This window comes from Pygoscelis adeliae, unplaced genomic scaffold (genome assembly GCF_000699105.1).
Source record: "Pygoscelis adeliae isolate BGI_AS28 unplaced genomic scaffold, ASM69910v1 Scaffold145, whole genome shotgun sequence".
Classification (NCBI taxonomy): Eukaryota; Metazoa; Chordata; class Aves; order Sphenisciformes; family Spheniscidae; genus Pygoscelis; species Pygoscelis adeliae.
In genome coordinates this window covers 1,969,218-1,996,112 of record NW_008824866.1, presented here as the reverse complement: position 1 = coordinate 1,996,112, position 26,895 = coordinate 1,969,218, and the positions used below count along the sequence as shown (strand labels likewise).

The window sequence follows — 26,895 nt, the reverse complement described above, 5'->3', positions numbered from 1 at the left end:
TCTGTCTTTTCAGTGTGGATAGACCAAGTGCCTTAAAGACACTCTGAATTTTACTCCACATGTATCCTTTCCAGATTAAAGACTCCATAACTCAGAAGACTACAGGTTTGATGCGAATGCAGTTCTGGAGGGAGGCTGTGGAAGATATATACTGCGATAACCCACCACATCAGCCAGTTGCTGCAGAACTGTGGAGGGTAAAATACACCTTTATTGTCCTAAAATTCACTTGACTAAAATACTACTGTGGGAAATAATGTCACTGTTTTGTGTGTGCTGTGTTGCATAGTTAACAGCATTATTTTATATAAAACAGATAATGTAAATTGTGTTTGTGTATGTGCGTGACGTTTTAAGTTAACCTACAACCAAAGAGCAGAATTGGAGAAGGAGGATATTTAGATAGGACCTACTTGGAGGGTCAGACTTCTGTGAACCATCTGCTTTTTTCTCTTCTGTTTAGGTGAAGGACAGAGTAAATTGTGGTAAGCTGTAAGCTGATAGCAAGTGAAGTGCCTAAGTATGTTTTCCTGAGCCAGTGGTAGTCCTGCCTGAAGAGATTAAGCTGTACAAAAAGACAGGAGACTAAGCACAGAGGTTGAACTAGCAAATAGGGTATGAGGAAAAGCCCAAGACCTTCATACCTAGTTACTGGATAATAAGAAGAATCATAATACAGTCTTCTTGCATCAAGAGTTGCTTGATGACTTCTATTTATATATTATGTTTTGCACAGATCCTTTTGTGTGCACTGAGTAACAGGGAACATACTTGTGAATTTAACAGTGCATTGAGTAACAGGGAATGTACTTGTGAACTTAACAGTTTATTTTTACCAAGATGCCTGAGCTCTGCAGGCACCAGAACATCACACATAAAGTACATCTACAGATCTGTTCCTCTCCTGGTCATGGCCAAGGAAACGGAGGCTTTCTTGCAAAATTTTTTGTTTCTAGTTAGGACTGGCATTTATGGTCGATGGATGATTGAAGGTCTGAAAGCAGCGTAAATGGATTTCCCCTTGATGCTGATATAGAACTACAGAATAATTTAGTTGGTAGGGATCTCTGATTGTCATCTAGTCCAACTTGCCACTCAGAGAAGGTCTAACATCAAAGTTAGATCAGGTTGTCAGGGTCACATTGAGTTGAATTTTGAATTTCTTCGGGGATGGGAATTCCATATATTGCTAACTTGTCATCTTAGGGCCACGGGCTACAGCAAGTCTCAGAACCTTTCAAAAGAGCAGCTACCGTAAGGCCTCTACTCTATAAGATCAGAACTTGCATTTGAACTAAACATCTCTCAGCTTCTGGACAGGGAAAGCTGCAGTTTGTCTTGATCTCAATAGCTGAATACAGTTAATGTAGATCCCATGGGTAGTTAGGTTTGTGGACCTGCTGAAAAACAGGCAGTGAAACATGGAGTCTTCATCCAAATATTAATCTACATTGTGTCTGTTAAAATCCTGAGAAAAGCAGGACGCTGACTGTAACACTGGGTTAGAACAATGCAGTTCCTGCGGGATTAGAGCATTTCACTTGTTGCCGTCTTGGCTTCACATCCACCCTGCTGCACCTCTGAGACCACAAAAATGAGTCCTTTCCAAATCTTCTTTCAGTGATTTTTGGCAGTCCTGAAACTGTGGCCTCTCCCTGACTCTTCCTCCTTGAAATGTGAAATAAAGCATAAGTGAGCATTTGTTCCTGTCTATCAACACTCGTGTTTAGATTAAAATTCGTATTTAAACAAGATACAGTTTGTTTAACTAAGAGAAAACATAGGTAAAGCCAAGAAGTAAAATAAAACACCTGTTACAGTCACTTAGGAAGACCAGAGCTATTCATAGGTGTCTCCATCTCAGATAAAGTGTGTGCCTTAGCCACAACAAAGCATTTGTACAGTTAGAATGAAGACTGGCAAATGTTGTGAGCCTTTTTATGGGATTATGGGAGTTGAAGATGCACCCAGGGTGATATTTTAATGCAGACATTAAAATGCAGAATTGGTCGTTTTGCATGTCAGTCTGTCTGTGCCTTTGCTTTTTATTTCCTTCTCTCTGTCTCTCTTCCAGCATATGGCAAACTTCCCAGGAACAAGACCGTTTTCTCCCAAAATGCTTTTGTCTCTTTTCCAAGGAGGAACTTGCTTTAGTGTACATTAACTTATTTTTGTTTCTGAAGATACCCTCTCATTTAGTTGTCTGACGGAGTGGGTTAGGTACAAGTTAGCTTTGGGTATGATTGTATATATTCTTTTGACAGCTTTTAATTTGAGGCTGCTTGTGTGTGCATCAATGTGGGGTGGAAATGTTTATTAGCAGAAGAGTAACTTATAAAAAAAAATCCAAAACATTGTTGTGTTTTAACCCTAGCCAGCAACTAAGCACCACACAGCCGCTCGCTCACGCCCCCTTGGTGGGATGGGAGAGAGAATGGGAAGGGTAAAAAACTGGTGGGTTGAGATAAAAACAGTTTAATAATTAAAAAGAAATAATAATAACAACAACAATAGTAATAATAAAAATTGTAAGGAAAAGAGAAAAAAATGAGAGAAAAATAAAACCCAAGAAAGACAAATGATGCAAATGAAAACAATTGCTCACCACTAACCGATGCCCAACCAGTCCCTGAGCAGTGGACCCCCTCCCAACTTCCCCCCTAGTTTCATTGCTGACCATGATGTCATATGGTATGGAATATCCCTTTGGTCAGTTGGGGTCAACTGTCCCAGCTGCGTCCCTTCCCAACTTCTTGTGCACCCCCAGCCGACTCGCTGGCAGAGCAGTGTGAGGAGCAGAAAAGGCCTTGACACTGTGTCAGCACTGCTCAGCAGTAACTAAAACATCAGTTCGTTATCAACAGTGTTATCAACACTATTTTCAGCACAAATCCAAAACATAGGCCCATACAAGCTGCTATGAAGAAATTTAACTCTATCCCAGCCAAAACCAGCACAACATGCAGATGTAAATCATTCAGATGTTGAGCTATCAATTGCAACCCTTTCCAACAGCTAAGACTGCTAGTCATACTCCTTTCTCACAAAACAGAAAATTGATTTTAAAGGGGAAGAAAGAATTGGCCTATCTTTGTGGTAAGATTTCACCTTACATATGATTTCTCTGAAGGAAGACAAATATAAGACAATCCAAACAGAACTGGTTGTGAAATAAGATGTTGAAAAAGAATTCAGAAAGTATTTTTAGGAGCTCTGATAGCTCTGAACACTGCAGAGCGCCGGAGCGAACTTACAATCCAACCTGACCTGGTGACCTTTGCATTCAAGCTGTGACTTTATTTCTACATTTCAGCAAATACCCCAAGAATGACCTATTCACAAATGTTCAAGAATGTCATTGCAATTCTTAGAAAGAAGGTTTTGGAAAGACACCTGAACTCTCAAGTGTTGCAGAGCTGTTAATAGAATTAGCATGTCTTTTGCACAGCATATTTTGTGTATACTCTTTTCTTGCTGTTGAGTTTGTATGAGGACAATTTTGATTTTCCAGAAGAAATACTAATCATGTTAAATGTGTTCCCGAGGTTTTGTATATCCCAGAGTACTCGCATTTGGACTCCAAGAGCTTTATGGACTAGTACAGTATGTAAATAGCCTTTAATAGTATTTCTAGAATTATTAATAGCTCAACTCTCAGTGACTTTAATATAAACTTAGACGGCAACTGTATGATATTTGTTCTTACTTATCTGTTTTGAACATATGAGAAGTGAGGCCTAATTCTCCATTCAATTCTGTGGAAGAAACCAATTTTCAAAACTTTTGAAAAGTGAGGACCTGTGTGTTTGAGTGAAGGTAGCTCAAAATGGATGTAATGTACAAATTGGGTAGTTTAGCAGTACTCAGTTTGGTGCTTTAAGTCTTGACCTGTGACTATTTCAAGGATTTCATTTACAAAATGACACTCAAGATGAACAAGTGAGAAGCAAAACTGACATTTGTAGTTGTAACTTAAAATTTCCCTTTTCACATACCGAGTACTTCCTCAAGCAGATTTTGTTGAATCAACAAGGAGATCTAGTCTTGTCAAACCTTCAAAAAATATTTACAAATATAATGGATGAAAAGAAGTTGAAAGTGAGCTATAAAGGCTAAGATTGTGAGAAATGTGCTTGTCGTGGTTTCGGCTGGGACAGAGTTAATTTCCTCTGCTCAGAGACTGGCTGGGTGTCGGTTGGCAGGTGGTGAGCAACTGCATTGTGCATCACTTGCTTTGTATATTCTATTATTTTTTATATTATATTTATATTATTATAATAACTATCTATATTATTATTATTTTATTCTATTTCAATTATTAAACTTTTTATGTCAACCCACAGGTCTTCTCACTTTTACTCGTCCAATTCTCTCCCCCATCCCACTGGAGGTGGGGGGAGCGAGTGCGTGGCTGTGTGGTGCTCAGTTGCCGACTGAGGTTAAACCATGACAGTGCTTCATAGGTTTTGTTTATAAACGTTTATATGTGTGGTTGTAACCTTTTCTGACAGTGTGGTCTGCAAAATTCAGTGTGTGTAAGAGGATTGAAGGTAAGTTGATAGAATGAAGTGGTACAGGAAGTCAAGTACAGATAAGAGCCAAAAGAAGAATGTGTGAATATGAGATGCTGTGGGATACTTTTTTAAACAAAACCATAATATTCATTATATTACTTTGTTAGGATGCTGTCTTTATAGTACGTGTTGGTATGTGGTACTGATGTTTGCTTGAAAATTTACAGGGGAAATCTTACTGATTGACTCTGGAGGAAACTCTGCTCTCTTTGGAGAGTGAACATAGTTACCTGCAAATATTTTGTGGGAACATATGACTCCATGAAAGAATAAATTACTTTCAAAAATACTTTTAAAGAAATGCTTTTAGTTAACATTAATGCTTCATGTCCAAGATTTCATTTTTTGTGTGCAACAACTTGTAACAAACGCCAGATGAAAATCTTTGTATTTGAAGAAGCCAATCATATGATTCTATGATTTTCCACTGACATACTTTGATTTTCCACATACACACTTTGATTTAACCCAGTGAATACAATCCTTGTAAGAAAAGGATTATCTAAAATATATTTCAGCCTTCAGGATGCAGTACTACCATCACTTTGTATACATTAACATGGATGTTATATTTGATAATTTTCAGGCTGTCAAGAGGCATAACTTGACTAAAATGTGGTTCATGAAGATCATTGATGAAAGAGTAAGTATTTACCATTCAAGGTCTGATTCTGGTTTTAGTTGTATATGTTTTTTTCCCCCTTAATTTTATGTATTTGTGTGTAAAACAAAAGCTTAAGTAATTAATCTTTTCCAGACAGTAGTATTTCTCTTTAGGAATGGTACTTCTATATTTCCATTTAATTCTCCTTTGATGCCCCCTACTCATAATTTCTGTTATTTCTAGCCAAAACGGCTAATAGAATCCTTTGTTTAGTTATACTTTAAAATAGATGTAGTTTGTGGGTCGACATCTTTCTTGTTCCCTGCTCTGATAACCAGCGTATCTATGCTCATGTTTTCTGTTGCTGGTCTCTATTCCTGATTTGAAGTGGTTACCCCTAGAGGTAATCCATTGGGAGGTACACTTAGATACCTTTCTGTGTGTAAGTGAGGGAAATTCCACCCTAGGGGATTAAGTAGTGAGGTCTCCATATGCAATGTTAAGAATTCTGGAAAACTACATTTTAATAGAAATGGAGTTGAAGATGGGCAAGAAGGGAAATCTGTACACGGTCTCTTCTTTGCCATTCCAGTCCTGCCCCAAGAGAAAGGACATCTTGCATGTTGCAAAAAGTTGCGCAAATCTCTATCATTGGCATCACCTTATTCCTCCTCACCTCTTTTCTTACCATGTCAATTTTGCTCCTAAATAGCCTTCTCTTGGGATGAGTAATGGATATAAAATCTCAAAAATTACATGACCCATCTGAGCCTTTCTGCCACACTTAGCTGCTTCTCCTTGTTGTGGCTGTGGAGTTTTTTCTAAGCAGTGTTGTAAATTGGAGCATTCAAATCGCGTGAATTTTAAGATAACCACTCTTCTGGGAAAAACAAGAGGAGGAATTTCACTGGTACAGTGATGCTGCTACCAACTCTGACACAAGGGCAAGAATGAATAACTGAGGGCAGGAATTTCTTAAGCTAGCTTTGCTGCTAAAGTTAGTGTCTCATGAAGTTATACCTTGAGAAAGTTGATGGTCAGTTACTTGCGGAGTGTCATTGCTATGAAAGACTTCAGAGTTTTTTAATCCTAAGATTGGTATGTTTTAACCACAAAAGCCACTAGGACAGGAAGAATGCTGGAGGATGTTATATTTTGGGGGGGTATTTGCATATGACTTTGAAACTCGTGTGTATTTGATGGATTGATTTTTGTGCATGTTTTAAAAAATACGTTCTTATTTATCTAAATTTCTCTGTGCTTCAGATGCAAATTAAGTATTAAAATTGGCAACCCCATAGTGTAAGAATACCATATGATGTTTTGTTTTGGCTGTGTCTTTTTTATGAAGAATTCTGATTTCTTATTATTGGAAAAGGTTATATTTGCTCCAGTTAACCAGACTTGGCTGCAGTTGCATGTAGTTATTTGGTTATGTTAGACTTGCTATAAGCTTTAATGACTACTTCTATCTGAGCTTATACTCTCTGTCTCTTGATTTTGTCCTTTTTTTTCTAATAGTGGATTAGGCTGACCTGACTGTAGTAAAAAACTTGCACAAATAGCAGTTACGTTTAGATTTTACTGAAGTTCTGTGTTCATATTACAGGAGAAGAATTTGGATGATAGAGCGTACCGTAACATCCAGGAGCTTGAAACATATGCTGAGAACACTCAGAGTGCTCTCTTGTACCTCACCTTGGAAATGCTGGGTAGGCATTTTCCCCTTTTTAGATTTTGTTGATGAACTCATTAGTGCAGGTACAATATTTATTGATGTTTCAAAAAGCCCACTCTTTTTCCACTGGAGTTTAATTTCAGTAGAAGTTGTCTTAGGTAATACTTCAGATATCTTTTGAATGCTCAACCATAATCTGGAATCTTACTGCACCTGTCCTAGAATTACGTACTTTCTTTAGAAGCTGCTCAGTGGAAAGCTCATTGAAGTGCGGTTTCCTACCGCTCTGTTCTTTGTTGCTTAACACTGTTTTCTCTTTTCTTGCTCCTATTACGGGGGGTGGTAAATTCAGCTCTTCACCATATTTTCTGATTGTCCCACTTGTCAGAACACAAAGTGCTGTAGTTATTCTGCAGCTGTTGTTCTATATTGCGGTGATGTACACTGGTTACTTTGAAACAGCTGACTTCCGAACCTGTAAACTTCCCTTGGCGATGTTGTAAATTTGGGTCTGAATCCTCTCCTCTTTCTAAAAGTAGGTTAACTATCAGTAATTGAATAGCTAGAAGAAACCCAACAAAGATGATGTGATCCTGGTGGTTAAGAGCTAGTATCTCTGTCATGTCTAATATAATAGTCACAGGTTGGGAAAGAACTGTTCATTTACAGTGAAGAAAAGGGTAACATTCTTTTAGGTGTCTGTTGCATTATGGAAGTATTCCCTGTATGAGCTCAGATGTAAAAGAAGGGTGAAAATTACTATTATTTAGTAGTATTTGGTATTGTAGTAGCAGTATTTTCCTTTTGCTTATCAGAGCAGTCTGATGGAAGGCCAATGCTGAGGTTAAAAGAGTTTAAAAACTAAAAAGAGAGATATGATGAGCACATTCTTCTTAGGAAGAAATGAGGAACCCATCTCTTAACATCTGATGTTCGCTCCCTCAGTAAGAAATCGGTGAAATGTTGCAAGTGTCCTTCTGAACTTCTGATTGAAGAAATGTAGGAGAATGAGATATATAAGCATCTTCCATTCTGGGAAATGTCTTCGATCCTGAAGAAGTCAGTCATGCTTGGGTCACTCCTGGTACAAGTCAGATGATTCTCTTGAAAATCTGTTGTGGGGGCTCTGGCTTTGCTAGGTGTCCTATTGTCATGTTTAACTTCTCTTAAATATACCAGTGTAACAAAATTATCTAAGCAAAAGTCTCCTTCATTGCATATTAAACAGTTAACTTCTGTGGTTTTTTCCCACAAACAGAGAAGTAAATTAATTGAACACAGCCCTTTTCTTGGTGTTTCCCATCAGCAGTCTTCTCTAGACTAGGGAGACCTGGTTTCATTACAGGTCATGTTTGCTAAATTTCTTGTGCTTTTTACCTTCTTTATTCCTGACCTGTCTCTAGTTTGTGTGTATCTCTCCCAGTAGCAGTGCTGCTTTATTCTTACTGATTTCAGGTTACTTCTTTTGTCAAGCTCATTTTGACTGGTAATTTTGTCATCCAAAGTCCTGGTACTTCTTCCCAGCTCCTGTCATTTAAAAATATTAATATTGTGCTCTCTGATTCATTGCCTAAGTAGTTAGGGGTTTGGTACTATTCAACAATTTTGTTAAACCTTTTCAGAACCTCACTTTTGGGATATATTCCCAGCTGGAGCATGAGTCACTGCTAACTCTTACTCTTTGAGCTTTTTTTTTTTTTTTAAATTCCTAGTTATATGTAAAGCCTAAGCTGCCCAGTCAGTATCAGTAAGTTATATCCATTGATTCCTCCAAGCCATACTCTGCTTTCTGCTGCCATTGCCAAAATAAGTCAATGTGGTCTACCTATAGTCACTGTTTCGCACAGGCTTCTGAGACCCCGGCAAGGCTCAGGCAGGCTTGGGCAGTAAATCTGGTACGCCCAGGATCGTTTTCAGGTGTCAGTTAGGCTCACTAGTCTGTAATTCCTGTATCCTCATTTCTTTCTTTGTAGAATGCTGCTTCTGTTAGAGCTTTTGTGAATTTTAATTTCAATTTTCCTTTAAATTTTCATTTTATCCCGGGTCAGTCCTGTGAAAACATTATGGCTTTATGATCAGTCTAAGTCAATCTTGTATGGTCTTGCCATGAAGAGTGATGGTGCTGCTCTGCCCCACTCATCTCCCTCTTCTTTCAGTTCTCACAGTTGTGTGACCATGCAGTAACTAAAGTTAGTTTTCCATTGCTTTGGTGATCTGGTTCAGTTTGCCACGCTACTGCCTCATTGCCCACGACAGCACAAGGGAGGTGGCAGAAATACGGGTTCAGGAGGGAGCATAGGACCATTCTCTTTGGCTTCCGTACACTGCTGAATCAGCTGCAGCTGATCATGAAACCATGCTGTAAGCATTAACGCTTGTCAGCAATATCAAACTCAAATGATTTTTCTGGCAGGAAAAACAGTCCCTGGAATACTGTTACCCTGGGAGAGGGCGTGTCAATGAAAATGAGTTTGTGTACTGAGGTACTATATCTGAATAGGTGCCGCTCCGCTAAGTGTACCCTTTGCAGAAACTGCAACAAGCTAAGAGGCACCTTGCTCCTGAATGTGGAAATCAATGAATTTGCCTGCTGCTTTGCACCTCTGAGATGAGATCTGAAGGCAATTTATGAACATAGACAGTTCTATGATGGACCAATGCACTTAGCTTTCCTTAAATATGACTGTGATATGCATCAGGGAAGACTATACCCCTCGAAAGGTCTGACAGTATGTTCTAAACATATTATTTCTGCAATTTTAGGTGTGAGGGACATCCATGCTGACCATGCAGCCAGTCACATTGGGAAAGCGCAAGGCATAGTTACCTGTTTAAGAGCAACTCCGTATCACAGTACAAGACAAAAGGTCTTTCTTCCCATGGACATTTGTATGTTGGTAAGAGAAGCAAGTTGTCTGGAATTGAACAGTATAGTGTTTCTAACTGTGTCTCTCAACGCTAGATATGAGATCATAATTTATTAGGCTAGAAACAGAACACCTTTTCTTTTTATTTTAACTCTTTCTGCTGTGGCTTAGTAATATGCCATAGTCATGGTTTTATATCTTTTGGGAGGTGAGAGGAGTGACCTTCATGAAACTCCAGGGTGTCTGTTTTTTTGTTTTTTAATTTTATTAAACGTAGTAGTATTTTAGCTTTCAGGAATTTTTCCATTTATGTGTAGAAATACACATATGGATTGGGGCCTGGTTTTTTGTTTTGTTTTGCTTTTTTCCTTTTTTCCTTTCCTATCCCCATAAAGGAAGCACTGTGAGAAATTTTACTTCTGAACAACCTTCTTGGGTTTCTCTTTACTACCTTTTCATAAATGTGTGGCGGTTTTGTTTTTTTGTTTTTTTGGGGTTGGTGGGGTTTTTTTGGTGTTACATATTTGATAGCTATAAGCATATGTTCCATACATTGCTGTGGGAGATGGTATAGTCCTCCAATTTAAACTGTACACCTAATTTCCATTGGAATTTAGCAGATCTTGCAATTTGGGTAAAATGGGATTAAAGTTCAAATTTTTTCATTAATGTTCTCTGGCTAGATCTGTAGGCATCGCAGCTGCTATTCCTTCATCTCCAGTCTTCATTTTTAAATGTTAATGCTGTTCTTTTTATACTCAACCAAAATTTATGTAATTATGGTGATGCTTAAGGCAGTTGTGTTAGTATTTTCTGAATATCATTTCAATAGAATTGAAAGTTTTGATTTGAAGTTTAGTAATTTAGATAGTTGCAAAAAACATAGATACTAATATAGGTCAGGGTTATAAGACGGCAGAAAGGAGCTGCACCCTGCTTTCAGCCCTTCTGGGACTGGAAGGTATGGGAGGCCTTCCAAGTTTTTAGCTTTTCAAACATAGCCTGAAAATTCACAGTCATTCCTTGCCATGGAAGGTGTTTTACAGTGAAACTGTAAAAACAGCTTGCATCCCTTCTGTGCAGACTGAGCATCTTGTAAGCATTTCAGCTGCTGGCAAGTATTGCAGAGTTCTACTGGAGTCTGGTAGGTGAAGCCTACCTGCCTACCTTTATACAGCTTTCACGTCCGAGTGTTGTTGAGAAGAACAGGCAACTGGTGCAATTCTGAATATACCATATTATGTCTTACATTGGTCACTATAGTCAAAGAATAAGTTTGGGGTTTGTTTTTTTTGGGGGGTTGGGATGGGGTTTTTTTGGTGGTGTGGTTTTTTTGGGGTGGTGGTGGTGGTGGTTTGGGTTTTTTGCACGCCTGGTGGTGCACACCAGTCCCAAGATAATGACTTACTTCATAAGCCAGCATGGCTTCTGTGTTAGCTGTTACTGGCTTTCTTCTCCTTAATATTGATTCATGGATTATGGTTTTAAAAATTGGGCGTCTCAACTCATCTACATTCCCAAAACTTTAAAATCTGACTTGGTTAGCTGACTGACCACAAAGTCTTTAGGGAAAAAATTCATGCAGAGGGAGTCTGTACTAACTGTTCTCTTTGTTCTCTTGACTCTTTTTTTCCCAAGTGACTGACCAAAAAAAAAAAGGGAAGTAAAAAAGGAGGGGGCAGTGGTAAAAGATTTAGGCTGTTTTAGTCTTGTGTCATTAGTTCAGTTGCTGGGACAGGTCTTTGAGAAGCTAAAATGGAAACTTGGTATTTACTGAGAGTTTTTCTCTTTTTTATTTTCCTTCCTATGTCTAGCATGGAGTTTCACAAGAGGATTTCATAAGAGGCAAGCAAGAGAAAAATGTGAGAGATGTAATTTATGACATTGCCAGCCAGGCCCATATTCATTTAGAACATGTGAGATTCCTTCTCTTTTATTTATTTAAACAAACATAACTGAAGCTAATCTTCACAAAGCATTGTGCATATGTGTTGTTAGAAGACTTACAGCTGCATACTTAATTTCAAATATTTTACCTTTAATTACTTTGAGAGTTTAAATTAAAAAAAAAAAAAACCACCACACAAAACCTTTAAATATTACAACTACTTCTGTATGAATATTATATTTATCTGTATGTACAGGAGGCAGTTTACTCTCAGCCAGGTCCAATTGCATATATATATAAATACTGCCTAAAAGCCTTAATTACTGGGAGAGAAACTTCAAGCAGACTTTTATAAATGCAACTATATGCCAGCATGGGATCAGCACCATAGAAAGCACTTCTGCATATGGTATTTCACAGCACAGTGAAATGGCTGCCAGGAAAGCAGAGCATGTTGCCTTTAACTGCTGGCTAGTGTGTGTGGGAGGGGGTATTCATTCCCTGACATGACCAGCCATGCTCAAAGCCATGTTGGGAAAGGTGCTTTCTGTTTATTTCTTTTCTGGCTCACAGCCAAGTGAATTAGGAAAGACTCTTTGCTTGGAACGGTGGATAATGAATCCTGAAGAACTGCAGAGTCCTACTCTATTTTTCTTTTATGCTTTTATTTTAGCTACACTCTGAATTGCTTGTTGGTACGTAACACAAAAGCAAAAGAATGTTTCATCAGCAATGCTGTATCTGGAAAACAAAACTTGCAAGAAGCACTGTAAAGAGTTTCTTACGTCTACAAGTACATGTACGCGTATACTTTGAGTATTGCACCCAATACTTCCAGTCAAGGTAGTCTGAAAAGCTACCACTTCAAAGTAAAGAAATGCCAGATTTATCTCTGCATTTGCACCATTAACATAATCCCCAATTACAGCGTTACCTGTAATCACAGTATTTTATGCAGTAGAGATAGGAGAGCCCTTCTTCATTTTTCTAAAGGTAAAATGAGGCATCCCTGGTTTGTTCAGTCAGTGGTTAGTTAGTTGATTAATGTTTTTATTTTTTGTTAATAATATGTAGCCTTGGGCTTTATTTTTAATACAGATTATTTATAATTTGCATTTAATGCATTCCTGTTCATGTTGTTTCACCTGATGTCTCAGTTTTTGTTGTCACATGCCCAAGGAAACTGTTTATTCCATTTAGAAGCAGGGAACAGAGACAAAGAAAATGCAAGGTCAAAACTGTCCTCTATCTTTGTTCAAACTGAAATATTTTGATTTTTCTTTTTTTATTCCCCACCCTTCAACCCATAATGCACAGTGCATAAAACCCACTGACTTTGGTTGCAGCTGTGGCTTACAAAAAGTGCCGAGTACCTGACCTGAAATGCCTCATATCAGGGAGTATGGGAGGCATGGAAAACAAGCAGTGTGCATTTATTGTCCAGCTGTTTAAAATTTGGTTGCTGGTATTGCAGGGAAACTTTGGGACAGAAGCAGGGAGATAATTCAGTTCTTCAGAGCCTTTCAGATAATTTGATAATTCTTAGTGTGTTGATCCCCTGGCTCCCAACATGCCAACCAGCTTCTGAAGAGAACAGGCAGAACGTTACCCCCCCTTTCTTCCTACTCCATTCCTAGAGCCCTGCCCATGTTATGCACTGGGAGGGTCCTATGGAAAATATGCAATGTGATCATGTAATTGGAGACTACAGAATAAACACAAGGAAACCAGATTAGGGCAGCATTAGCATTTTATTTGATTGAATGTTGATCTTGCTGCCCTCCCCCCCCTTTTTTTTTAAAATGGATGGGTTATATCATCTTAATTAAAATAAAAAAATTCCTCTCTGAATGCTTGCTTCCAGCCTCCGTCATCATCAGTGAAGAATAATTGACAGTGCAGGATCTCTAGAGTGTTCAAATCACTTGAACTGGCAATAACTGGCAGTAATAACAGGGTATTAGCCTCCTTGATAATCAGATGGTCTTTGTTAATGCAAGGATAAAGATACTTTCTCCCCTAATGGATGAAATGGGCTTTTGCTGGCAACATTTGCTGGGTATTTCAAGACTTTACGTGAATGTAATGGGCTGGTGCCTTTAAATGCGTCTGTTCTCCTGTAAAAAATCAACATCTTGTTTTGCCTGAGGGTCTTTTCAGCCAGTTACCCTCTGTCTTAGTTGGAATTACAGGGCAGGGTAAAGTTTAAACCTTCAGAGAGGTTTCCACAATCTCAGCATTTGTTACACAAACCACATATTTTGGAGGATGAGGGTAACAGTTACTAGCCCCCTTTCACAGTCAGAAGAAACATAATCCTCAAATGCTAAATTAAGTCTCAGCGATATTATATGAAACATATTGTAGTAATGTGGCACTTAATCTTCGGAGAAAAGTTTCTGAAGTGTGGTCAGCTCTTCTTGATACTGCGACTGATGACCAGCAGAGGGCAAAATAAGATAATGAAGGTTGCATTTTTCTTTAGGAATTGTGTTTTATTAGAATAAAAGCATATAATAAAAGTGCTCTGTCAGTCCCACAGTGATCCCTTTGAAAGCCTGCGAATACATTTACATGTTCCCCTTCTTTCTCTTAAGCACCCTCTCCCCCATTCCTCTTTTTAAAAGAGGGTCTCCTTTTGGCTTTTTGCATTTATCTCAGTTATGCTAGCTCATTATGGGCTCGATTTACTGAGGAAGATAACGTGCTTTCTGAATGACATGCGACCCATTCTGGGTTAAGAAGGACAAGCAAGATTACTTTCTTTTTTCATCTCACAATTAATAATAGTAAAGCAGAGCATTAGATCAGGGAAGAGCATTTTCCTTTTTTTTTATACACACACACACGTTATTACATTTCAAAGTTTTAAAATAATTTGCCTTCTGAAAAGATTCAGTATTTTTCCCTCCTAAACTTTCAGTCTGATTTTCTCTGTTGTTTGGAAAGATCCGTGGAAAACTAGCAGAAACTCATACATTCTCATCAGTATTCATAGAGGGTTGGTTGGTTGGTTTGTTTGTTTGTTTTAACCTGTAAGAAAAGGCAAAACAAGGAAGGATTCTGTGTTTATAAGTAAGCATTACAGGAAGATTTGCTTCAGCTCTGTTAGATGTACCTGAGTTGTACATGGGTTTAAATTGTGGATTTGGTTCAGCCATGGTTTAGACTGTTCATCCGTAGATACTGAGGACCTGAGGCATTGAGATCCTTTTGAAGTCCCATAAATGTAAATGGAGCATAACTGGACTTCTGGGACTGATGGCAACACTGGACCAAAAAGATGCACTCAGAGAAATGCATATCTGGTCTTCCATCATTTCTGTCTCTTGGGATGCAAAGAGTTACTTGGTGGGGGGAAAAAAGCATTAAACCGTATTTATTAAATCAGATGCAGCTTGGAACTTTGTTGGAACAAGGGATGCTAGTTTACATTGGTTTATTATATGTCAACTGTAAGGTTGTCAAAACATGTAAGAATTTTTGCAGGCCTCTCCCAGTATTACATACTTTCAGGGTAACTACTTTTGTGTACAGTGAGGGATGGTGCTGGCTTGCACAGAATGGAAAATTACAGTTTCAGGATGTCAAAATAAAAAGGACGAAGCTTGTAATACAGTCTGTTGGCTCTAACCATTGTGTATAGTACTTGATGTTTAATCTGAAACGTTAAATCCTCCTGATAAGTACATTTATTTTTTTTTTCCCCCCTTCCCCTTCCACCTTACCCCATTTACTTTCAGGCTAGATCTTTCAGTAAGAAAGTTCCCGTGAAGGCATATCCTGCTTTTTTCTGTACGGTGGGTGTGATATTATGCACTCTTTAAGTGATAGACTAATTTCTGTGCTAATATGTTTGTGAAGAGTAGAGTATCAAATGAAGCATCATTAACTAATGGTTCACGTGTCTATTTTGGGAGGATGTAATACCTAAAACTTCTGAATATCATAATGTGTGTCTGACTGTGGAACCTCATAGTTTTGATCAACACTTCTAATCCTTCTTCTTTAATTACATCATTTCACCCATATATTCATAGACCATTGTTCTGATGCAAGGACCCAGAATCTTGCCTATTTTTATAATTTGCTGTTTGGTCTATTAAAAGATAATGCTTCTCTTCACAAAACCTGCCTTTTTTTTATCCTTTGAATGTGATGGTTATGCTACCACTAAATAAAACAGGCAAACTGTCAAGCCTTTTTGCAGTTCCTCATTCGGTTTCATGTATTGCTTTTTAAACTTAATGCCCAATTATTTCTTTGCACCATATGGACTTAAGCTTTTTTCTTCTTTTCTAGGTTGCTTTAGATGATTATTTATGCAATATGCGAAAAGTGGACTTCAATATATTTCATCCAAGCTTACAAAAGAAGAGTACGTTATTACCATTGCATTTATATATTAGATCTTGGAAAAAAACATATTAATTTTTTTTAATATGGGTTCCGAGTGCTGAGTTTTTTCTTTAACGTCTTAACTTGATAGAATTGTTAAGAGTCTGACTTCACAGTTCTGCAAACTGTAGTTCATGGGAAGCAGCAGATGCGCATGAACTGTAGCTGTCAGCTTGCTGGCAGTAGTTGAGTTTGTTCTTGGAATATTAGGCTGATATCTCTGCTGCACATGTCTGCCAAGTCATATGTCCTTGTCTGAGATTGCTTTTCTTGTCTTTCCTGTAATAACAGCAACATGATAGAATTCTTCTTGGACAAATTCTTTGCTAATGGATACTCCTGACAATTCTGACACTTTACTGATTAAAAAAAAAAGAAAAGAAAAAAAAAAGAAGAAAAAAGGCTGCTTGCTTTGTGCCCAAAAGCAGTTGCAGTAAATGCCTTATAAAATCAGCTAAGCAATTCTATTTAGTGCAAGGAGCAGACTTTTTGCGAGTACTAATGATGCTTCGTAGCTGGAAGAATGACCACATATATTTGAATGCAAGAAAACTGTCAGTTTTAGTGTAGTGTTTACGTAGAATTTCAGAATGGTGAAATAGAGCTGTAGTACAGAAATCGCTTAACTGCATGTTGAGATCGAGCCTTGAAGTGACTACAGGTAGTGGGAGGATAGCTTTACAACATACGAAGAGAACCCTTACACAGTTTTTCTCTCCAACTCAGCCAAAGGCTTCTTCAGACTGCTCTTAGCGTGGCAGTATCTTCCTCCTGGCCTCTCGTCTCTCTGTTGTTGCCCACAGCTGTCATTGCAACGTGGGTTCGACTGCCCCTTTGTTCATATTCACCATGTCTCAGGACACCCTCTTAGGAGGGTTCCCTGAATTCCTTTTCTTCAGTACTGTGAAGAAACATATTCCTGAATGTTCCAGGTCATTTTAGTCCTCCCTTTCTGTAAAGATACTGCTCTGTTTTTTTGGTGGGAAAGTACTGGAAGCTTTGTGCTCAGCACCTCTTCGGATCAAGGTAAATATTTCTTTGATGTGTTGTTTGGTAGAATAATACTTCCTAACATCCAACTTGATTCAGTTGCACAAATCCGGTAGTTTATTCTGCCGTCATCCTTGTTCTATTAAATAGCTGCTTTTCTCAGAGATTTTTTTTTTTTAAATCGGGGTTAATCTCCCCAGATGCTTGGTTGTATAGCAGCATCCTGTATTTTAGTGTACAATGCTACATAATGAATTTCTGAGAACAAGATTTGTGGCTTTTTTTAATCACAGAAACTGTCAGCATGGTAGAAATCTTAGGAACCCAACATTAAATCCTTCATTTGGTGATTTTATTTTACATGTTTGAAGTCGGTTTGTGGTACACATCTTGGTTAATTCTGCAGTTTCCTCCTCCTGAGTAAGACATTTCTCTTTGAATTTGTTCAGCTCAGGATGTTGGTTTCTGTATTACTAGAGGTGTAATAATCAAGGTTGATAGGAACCTAGAAAACTTCGTGTATACTGGATCGGCAATATACTGGCTATTTTCTAAAAGAAAAATCTTTACAGGCTCTGTCCGCTTCTTGAGTCAGCTGCTGTTATCTTCTCATTGGTGTTCTTGAATGTGGCAAAGAGGTCTGGTGAAAAGAAAATATTTCCTTCCTATGCAGGCACCGCAGCTCTTCCTGCCAAATGAAGAGCAAAGGCTTAGGCTCTGTTGCTGCTACCAGGCCAGCTGCGCATTCACTCTGTGTATTTTATGTTCTGGAGAAAGCGTTACAAATGTCTCTTTCTGCAGTTGGTCCTCATTTTGTTCTGAGTGTGCTGAGTCAGGACAATAGAGGCAGCCCTGTCTGTCTTCTCAAAAGGAATCACTCTCCTGTAAAGTTAAGTTTTGGCAGGAGTGCAGTACAGTAAGGAGGAAGAGAAGAAAAACCATGCAGTATCACCAGTACATCGAGTTGCCACAGTGATATCTTGCTTCCAGGCCACAAGGCCAGTGCTTTGCTTCGGTGTTGAAGTGGTACAAATCTTGACAACGTGCTTACAAAGGTATCAACGGAAGGGCTGATTTGTTCTAGTGTAGAAAAGAAGCCATGTGATGCAGTGAATGGTTAGCATGGTGAGAGGGACTTATCAGTGAATTAGTAAACAGGATATGGAATAAATAAATTCCAGTTATGACTTCAGTCACGAGAGAGTTTTGAGTGACCTGGGAAAGCAAAGCAGCACTTTGAATTGCAAATGGCAGGAGGCTGCTTGAATAAGCAATCTATGTCTCCTTTGTATCCTTCAGGGAACAGCTCTCTTGGATGGTCATGCCTGATTCTGCCCTTAGGGACAGTGTTGTGAATGGAGGCATTAAATACCTGTCAAACAAGGTAGTCTTAATTTGCCTGCTTTCACTAGTATTATCTCCTTTTATTTCTCGATAGTGATCGGTGCCATATAAGAAATTCCGTTCATCAGTTCTGATAATTTATAATTCCACATCCTACCAAAATTCGTCCTATTTCTGCCCTTTTTTTTTTTTTTAATCTGACAAAATATTTTCTCATATTCGTGCTAACCTACTGGTCATTTTTATCAGAAAAGCAGCTAGCAAAACTAGCAAATCTGTTGCTACCTGCTAATTACACTTCGGAAAATAATTCCCATGCCTAGTTACATCATGTCTAGTTAGCCTGGTCCACGTAAAGCGGTAGTCTAGCGGGTATCCTCCTCAGTGACCTTACATGTTTTGTGTATCTTTATGGTCTTGCTTTCTTTTGGTTACACATAGAATTATATCTCCATCTTTCTCTTCAGAGCAGTTTGCTGGAGTCTGTTCCAGGGTCTCCTTCCACTTAGACTTGCAGGTTTAAGATAGCAAAACATCAGGGTTGTATTACTCCTGTAACAGATTGTATTTCGTCCATGGTAGGTAACAGCTATGGGGTCAAAAGTGCTGACCAAATTGAAACACATCAGACATCACTTGCCCAGTCATCTTGCTTTAATTGGTTTCCCATTTAGCCATCTAACAGTCTTAATAAAAGCAAACCAAAGAAAAGATTAATTTTCAAGAAAAAATGCAAAACCCTCAGTCATCACTTTTGAGAAATACATCCTCCAGATTGTCCCTGCTTCCCTCACAACTTAGCATCTGAATAGCTGCATCTTATTTTGGTCCTCTCTAGTGTTACAACGTTCAACAGTACCAGAAAATGCTTTCCAGCCATAAACATAGGAACTGCTGTACTGCAAAAGGGGAGTGCCGTGTACTCCTTTTACATTTGTCTTGGTGTTTTTCAAAGGAAGATACAAAAGGAGCCATTTAGATGATTATAAGCAGGCTGCTAAAATAGAAAGGATTTTTTTTTCTTACTGCTCTGATGCCAGGTTAAGACCTGAACTGCAGATGTTTAGTTATGAAGGGATTTAGAAGGGGGATACAGTGTTATGCTGAATGTTCTCAGAACCTGTTTTCCATTGTGTTGGCTGATGGCAGTTGTGCGTTCTCAAAACTATACTTGTCCTTCTGTCTCAAAACATCTTTTTTTTTCAGCTTTTATGAATCTTGCTCTAAGTCTACAGAATTTTTTTTTTTTTAAATGTGGCTGACCCTCAAATACTTTGAATCCATTGACGTCGATCCAGTAAAAAATTGTCATAAATAACATCCACAGATACATAAAACAGGACAAAATTTACAAGCAATCCTTTATGCTTCAGGCTATACATTGATTGGTATTTGCCTTTATAAACAGGCAACCATTCACAGATAATCATTCACTGATTTATGTTCTCAGCTGAAGCAAATGGTGTTTAGCATCCTGCTCCACTAGCGGCAAGTTATATATGGAATGGGTTAATCTATGGATATTTCACATTCCCTGTTCTAGGATGGGCCTCTCTGTATGTGCACGGTCAGAAAGGCAGGATAGATGTGCATGTCTGTTTCGTGGATAAAAAAGCTGGGGATCTTTAAAGGAGGATGCTGGTTTTCTTCATACTAGAGGGGGGATTTCTGAAACCTTTTAATTGTGCAGTAGTAGATGGTGGAGGGTTTTTTGGCAAGTCAGCTGTGGAAGGCAACTTGTACATGGTAGCTACTCCTGTATAACCTGCTGTAAGGTCTAGGAGCAGCTACCCATGCACTGCTGTCTAGAGCTGAGGATTATTTTGCCCTGTGCATCTTACACTGACCATATTCCCTTCTTACTCAGGCTGTTCAAAGTTTGTATTTTATTAATCTGAAGACTCCAAAGGAATAATAAAAAAAAATTAAAGCTCTACCTACCAGTCACTATCTAGAAGGTTGGAATTTGCGCAAGAACAGAAATAATTTTTTTTTTCTGTTGTACATAATGCGCAAAATCTGGAGCTTATTTCAAGTTGCAGGTAGGCAGTCTGTGACAAGACAGGGTATTTTTGTTAGTTCAGCTCTAATTGATTTGTTCTTCCATTAAATTAGCTCAGTTGTGGTTCATCAGCCTAAACATTTTTTTCTTTAAGCACCTAATAAATCAGTGTGCCCACTTCACCTTCATATTCACTGACAACTTGCTCCAATAGGTTGAAAGATCTCCTTTTCCTAAATAGCCACAAATGCGTGTCTTCTGTTTGCTTTTCCTCATGGGCAGTATCTTAGCAGGAACAAATCAGGTCAATTGGGCACACAGATCTGTTACGCAAACGTCTTGATGATTTCACTCAGATATTCAGTACAGCATCATGAAGATAGGGCCAAAAGGGACCTTGGAAAGTAATTAAAGTATCAGTCCATCTATTAGCAGAATCAACTATAGCTGTAGCATCCAGTTACCCATTTTATGGATGAAATGTTATGCATTAAATAACAGGACTTCTTTTTTCATTGTCAGAGATTTGGAATTTATAATTTATTACAGTTTAGGAAGATGGCAGAAAGGACTCAAAGTAATTCTTGCTTTCAGTTTTTCAGGATTTACAGCTACTCTTCAGGATTATTTTAAAGCAACATAAAGGATGTTTTAAATCACATTGGGTTGTCAGTGGAGCAAGGATGGCAATACATCCACAGGTGACTCTCAGTCATATAGTGACTGTCATCGTGTTTGCTGCCTACTACTATTCCTCGGTCTTTAATCTGTGCCAACGGGAGAGGGGCTGTAATAGGGAGGGGAAATTTTGTATACCAATCCGTCTCGTATGGTTTTGTACATCAGAATCACAGTGCTCTGGAGAATCAAAGCCAAAATGTTGGGGCTAGGGTCGGGAGATTGTTCAGACTTCTCTCAGTTTGTAGTTTAAAAAAACCCCAAACCCAAATGCTTAAAAATTCAGAGCGCGTGTCTAGTTTTGCCAGAGTGTATCTAGATGCTGTTCCTTGATATATTACTGCATATAATCAGTTACGGCTGAAGCGTGAAAGCTTATATTTTGTAATTTCACACTTTCTTTAGTTACCCCAGGCAGAGCAAAACATTGTGGTCTAGGGCACCCATGCCTATTTAGATTTCCATGCTTAAATAAGCATAAAATTAAATGAAGGGGAAGGAAAAATAGTTAAGATACAACTCTTGGGCTTCTTTGGTGTCAGAAAGACCATGTTCCTTCAACAAAGTCTTTGCATATGGCATTCTGGTTTAGAAGTCTGGTCTCTGTTCTAACCAAAAAAGCCCAAGCAAAGGTTGGCTGCTGTTTTCACTCCATACAGATCTAGAGATTCCCAGATTCAGTCAGACTCCCCCAGATATTTTCACTCTAACTAAAAAAAAACCCAAACCAAACAACACAACACCCCTCCCAAAAAAATCCCAAACTCCATAGGAGGGCTGAGCCAATGGTGACGTGTAAGGGGCTTCGTAACAGATGCAGTATTTGGAAATGAGAGGTATGAACTGTAGCTGCAGAAGTTGCATGTAATCTGTCTGCCTGCAAATACTGCTTTTTGTGTAGTGTAAGTGAAGGACATAACTAATGTAAGGCAGAGGAGGAATTCACCCCATAAATCTAAAATCACAATGCAAGTAATTCCGCTGCCCAACAGCTGCCACTAATCTTCACAGACCCCTGTCTTTCAAGTTCTTGAGGTGCTTGGAGCTGTGTCTCTGGGCAGGCTCAGAGCTGTCCCAGTACGGGTAGTTTGATGTTTCTCTCATTACCATGTCATACAGGCTCTGGATATATGCTGTTCTTCTACCAAGGCCTCTTGAGCCCCTCGGCAAGCTGAGAATGTAACAGCACGGCTGGGCTTTCACAGAATACAGCCATGGCTGTGGTCCTTCACGGGCATCCCAGGAACGGTGACCCAACCAGCTTCCCTCTAGCTTGTAGCACTTTCAAGGCCTCATCGTGCAGGAGGGTGCCTTATCCACCAGGAGATAGCTAACCTGAAGCTACCGGAGATGTAAATAGGCCGCTCTGCGTGACTCAGCTTTTTCCACTGGAGTTACTCCACGATGCAGCACAGGATTCGCAGTGCATTTGGAAGGAGGTGAGAGGGGCCGTGACCATACAGGCCTAGTGGTTGTATTTGTCACCTCCGAGAGGAGAGCACTAAGCTCTGGTGTCTTCTTCTGAGGCTGGGAACTAGGCATTTATGTGCCTTTAAGATGTGGATTTAGGCCTCAGTCTGTTGGGAAGCTTCATTGCAAACGGTTCCTGGAGGGATGCAGGTCCGAAACTCCTTCCCTGCCAGCCCACAGTCAGACACAGTTACCATTGCTTAAAAATCCCCAGAGATTCAAATTCAGCATAACATCTATTTGTCGTCTTCTAGCGTCAGGAGATGTAAAAGCAGCCTAAAGATCTGTCCATCCACATTTTCTTAATTGAGCTGTTGCTCGTTTCTCCCCCAGCTGAACACAGGAGTTCATCCTCTTAAACCATCGCTCTGACCAGGACAGTTTAAGGATGGAATTCCAGATTTTGGCAAATGGTTTATTCAGAGGCAAACGCATGGGACTGAACTCCTTTGGTGTTTTGTAGAATGCTCCACAAAGCCAGATTAATATGTGTTGTGTACTTAACAAATCCTATACTCTAAACTTTTAGTAAGGTAATACACTTTGAACTGCAAAAATGCTATGCCTTTATGGCACTTGGAAAGACAAAAAGTATAAAACTTATGAGCTATTGAAGTTTCCCCCTTAAATCTATCTTATCAGGTTAATTTCTAAGAAGGAGTAGAGAATCATCTTTTGCTTTCAACAGTGCAAGTTTAGAACTCAGCATTATGGATTATTTAATGAAAGCTAAAGTTAAAAATGACACAAATATTCGCAGGGACAGAACAAGACACATTGATCCCTCGGAAACAAAGAGGTATTTCTGGTTCAGCTTCTGAGCCCTTTCTTCTTAAGCTGTTGGCTAGCAGTTTGGCTGTGGAAACTGAGGAAAAAGAATGCTATTTGGAAGAGAACTGAGTTTCTGCAATGAAAATGGGATGAACACCAAATGAAAGAAAGGTTGCTCTATGTTTGTATGGATTTCTATTATAAATATTTTTAGGGACAAGCCTTGCTTGTTGTGGCTACTTCTTTGCCAAATTCTTTCATACCTTAGGCAAACAATGAGTGCAGCCCTCCTGGTTATGATGAATTCTCATCATACGAAAATTCAGATGACAGATGATGGATTTTGTTAGTTTTCCCTTGGCCAGTCGGAAATTGCCCTCAAGTTCCAAAGAGATTTTGAATATACAGATGGTGAGCAGAAATCCTTACTGTGTCAGAACCAGCGATCCCTTTCTGTCAGTGTCAGAGAAGCAATCCACCAGAAAATGAGCTTGGCTTGAGCCTTTCTGGCTCTGTTATTTGTTAAGATACGGCGTTAAATGGTTCTTGCAGAGTCTCATCTGTATGGTACATACAGCAGAGGGTCGGAAAGAAAAAGCACTGCATTGCAGTCTGTCTTGATCTTACTTCAAAAACAATCTATCAAATTGCAGTTTAGCTTTTAAGGTAGGTTAAAATTTAAACTCTGGTAATAGTTGTACATGGACAGAGCTCAACCAAAAACTGAGACAAAAACTACAGATGCCCATCTGAATTCAAGTTCACAGCTTGGGGCTAAATCTACAGAACACACTTAGGCAATTTTAACCCAGAGAGGTTGGGAATTGATCTGCGGTCTTGAATTTGAGTCCCCAGGTTTAGTTTCTATTGTACGTGTACAGATACTGGCTCTCATCATAATACATCAGTGCAAGCTCTTCATTATGCAACAGTATATGTAATTTTAATGCAACTCTCAAAACCTTTGCAACATTTTTTTGGAAGATATCTAACAGCCAGAAATTCATGTTACTAACATAAGCTTGACAAAATGTTTTAAAATGATATAAAATTACAGATGGTCCTGTTTTACTGGACATGTTGTTTATAATAAATGAGATAGACAAGTGTTGTGCTTTTTCACAGCAAAAAAAAAAAAGCCCATACATTTACATGTTTTTATTTTAAAAGGGAAATGCTTAAAGCCAATTATCGAATTATGTTCTTTTAACTGCCTCTTCTCATTAATGTTACATGGAAAATAAGAACCATAATATATCAATTTTACGAGTGTTAAATGCAATTCCATAAAAATGGTGTGAGAATCTTTGTTTCTCATTCGACTATTTCCATTGCAACTGTTGTCTGTTTGCTACTAAAAATTTTTTTTTCCTATGCCGAGAGTAAAATTCTAATGCCACGTTGACCCAACTTGAAGGTAAAACACTCGTTGACCTGAGTCCTGCTTAGAGAACCAAGGTGTTCAGAAATGATTAGCAGTAAGTTTCTGTGGTTCATCTTTGGCTCTAGTCGGCTGGTTAGTTGGCTGTGGTGGGTTTGCCAAGAACTAACTGCTCAAAGGTTAGCAAGCAGGTGTAATAATTTGCCAAATACAAACTGTACTTTTAGGTGTGCTGAATCCTATAGAGTGAATAGAAATAGATGGTAGCAAAATTTTAGTAACGTATATTTATAGATAATATATATTTTAATTTATTTTGAAATAAAGAATTCAATCATTTAATAACAAATTTTCAAAGAATAAATTGACATGTTACGAAGGTGAAAAAAGGAATTAAATAAATTTAGGGATTTGTTATCAGCTGGTGTCTTATTAAGGAACATATTAATTGCAACCTCTATCACGTGAAGCCCACTTTTCTCCCTCCCCCCAAAAAAGACGACTTATTAGAAACTCAGTTAATGAGATAAATACATAATTGCTCTATTTGTACTTGTTTTTCTTAAGCCTCCACTAGTGGTCACAGTTGGGGACAGGGCACAAAGTTAAACGGACGTCAAACACCACTGACGGCTGCTGTTGAGTTTCAAGGAGAGAGTGGTCTCTTTTGAGCATTATGGAGCTTTTATTTGTTAGGGGTTTTTTATTATTCTATTTTTGCCTACAACAAAATGAACAGATCCCAAAAAGGAGTGAGGAAGTGGTAAGAGTGAAAAAGAAAACTCATATTGTGCAGAAACGCTCTAAAAAAATAAAATTGTTGACAGGCAACATATATGGGTCTACATCAGGGCTTAAAAAACTACCACAGTATTGTTTAGAGAAAGAAAAAGCATTAATAAAAAATGTTTTTTGATGCATGCTTGGTTTTCTAGCTATTGCTTGCTTTCTGTGTAGAATCCAAGTGGCTTGCCATGGGTTTCTTGTCTCAGTGGGAGAGTTGCTCTCCTTCACCAGGTGCTTTCTCCTTAGCACTGCTTGTTGGCTCTTCATCAGGGTCCACTGGAATGGGTCAGACTGTTACTTGCAGAAGGGCTGTGGTTACAGCAGCTCTGCTTGCTTTGGTTCTGTAGGAAATTCACTCACAGAGCTGGGAACATATCTGAACGTATCTTAGTGGTCTTTCACAGCTCTCCATGTCACTTGTCACACCCCCATGCAGAAGCTTTTCAATGTGCCCCACATCCAGAAGCTACATCTGTCACAACAGTGAAAGAGTGCCATTCTTTCATTTCTGTCCTTTGATAAACCCTTAGGGCAGCATTCGGCATGGGCTAAACGCCAGGTGGATTTGAGGGGAGAAGCAGACAGCCAGGCTGCCGTGCTGTAGGGTGGGAGGACACGCGTGCTCAGCCCTCCATGTCCTGCTCCCTTCCCCGTGTCCCTCTCCCACAGCGGGAGAGACCCAGCTCAGGGATGCAGCTCTTGCCTATCCGTGTCCCCGTCTGAGCTGGGATAAAAAATTCAGATGACATTCAGAAACTTCAGTGGGTTCATTATTAACACTGGAAAGCCCCGCTGCCTAACTACTCTCTTTTTTTTTACCCAGAAAAGCCAACCGCATCATTGCCCAATAATGTGAAATTTGGAAAATGAAACCCTGCTGTATTGCATGTAAGTGGAACTTTCTTAAAAAAAACCACCCTCGGGCTATTTTCCAGAGCACACTTGGGCACTGGAGCGGCACCGTAGCAGTGCATGCTACTACCGCCAAAACAGGGGAGCTGTGTTCCCTTCCCTCCTGCTCCACAGCTCCCCAAAACACCCCAGCCACCCTCCCACTCTGGTAGCACCGATCAACACCTGGAAATCTTGGAAGGACCAGGTTAGCTGCTGATCAGCAGGCTAGATTTAGAAAATACTGCTCTGAATGGCTTGATGTGCAGATGCTACAAGTAGTAATATGGAGGAGGGAAGGGGCTCCTTGTGTTTACAACTCCGGTGCTGTTTTTGGTGGGAGTCATATTTTTTCAGCCGTAGTTTCTCCAAGCTGACCGGCAATGCTTCAAACCAAAACATGTTAATAACTCCCTTCCATGTGCTATTAGAAGGTTTGTGTAGAGATAGGTAATGAAAAACGTGACCATCCTTCCTTCTGGGAGAGCGTGCCTGGAGCCCTGCACATAAAACATGGACCCGGGATGGTGCGCAAAGAATGGAAATGTGGGTTTTTTAAAAAAAACACCTGAG

The 26,895-nt window shown here is 39.1% G+C and overlaps 1 protein-coding gene across 1 annotated transcript in view; it reads left to right on the top strand.

The window, feature by feature from the left end:
• The window catches only part of NDUFAF6 (NADH dehydrogenase (ubiquinone) complex I, assembly factor 6), a 35,184-nt gene extending 10,492 nt beyond the window's left edge, over positions 1-24,692 (top strand). The window contains exons 3-10 of the mRNA XM_009324447.1: positions 75-197; positions 5,161-5,217; positions 6,788-6,890; positions 9,620-9,753; positions 11,538-11,639; positions 15,355-15,411; positions 15,914-15,989; positions 22,143-24,692. Coding sequence (XP_009322722.1) covers positions 75-197; positions 5,161-5,217; positions 6,788-6,890; positions 9,620-9,753; positions 11,538-11,639; positions 15,355-15,411; positions 15,914-15,989; positions 22,143-22,198 — 708 coding nt within the window. The 3' untranslated portion in view covers positions 22,199-24,692. The remainder of the gene's footprint in view (positions 1-74; positions 198-5,160; positions 5,218-6,787; positions 6,891-9,619; positions 9,754-11,537; positions 11,640-15,354; positions 15,412-15,913; positions 15,990-22,142) is intronic.
• The last annotated feature ends 2,203 nt before the right edge of the window (positions 24,693-26,895 follow it).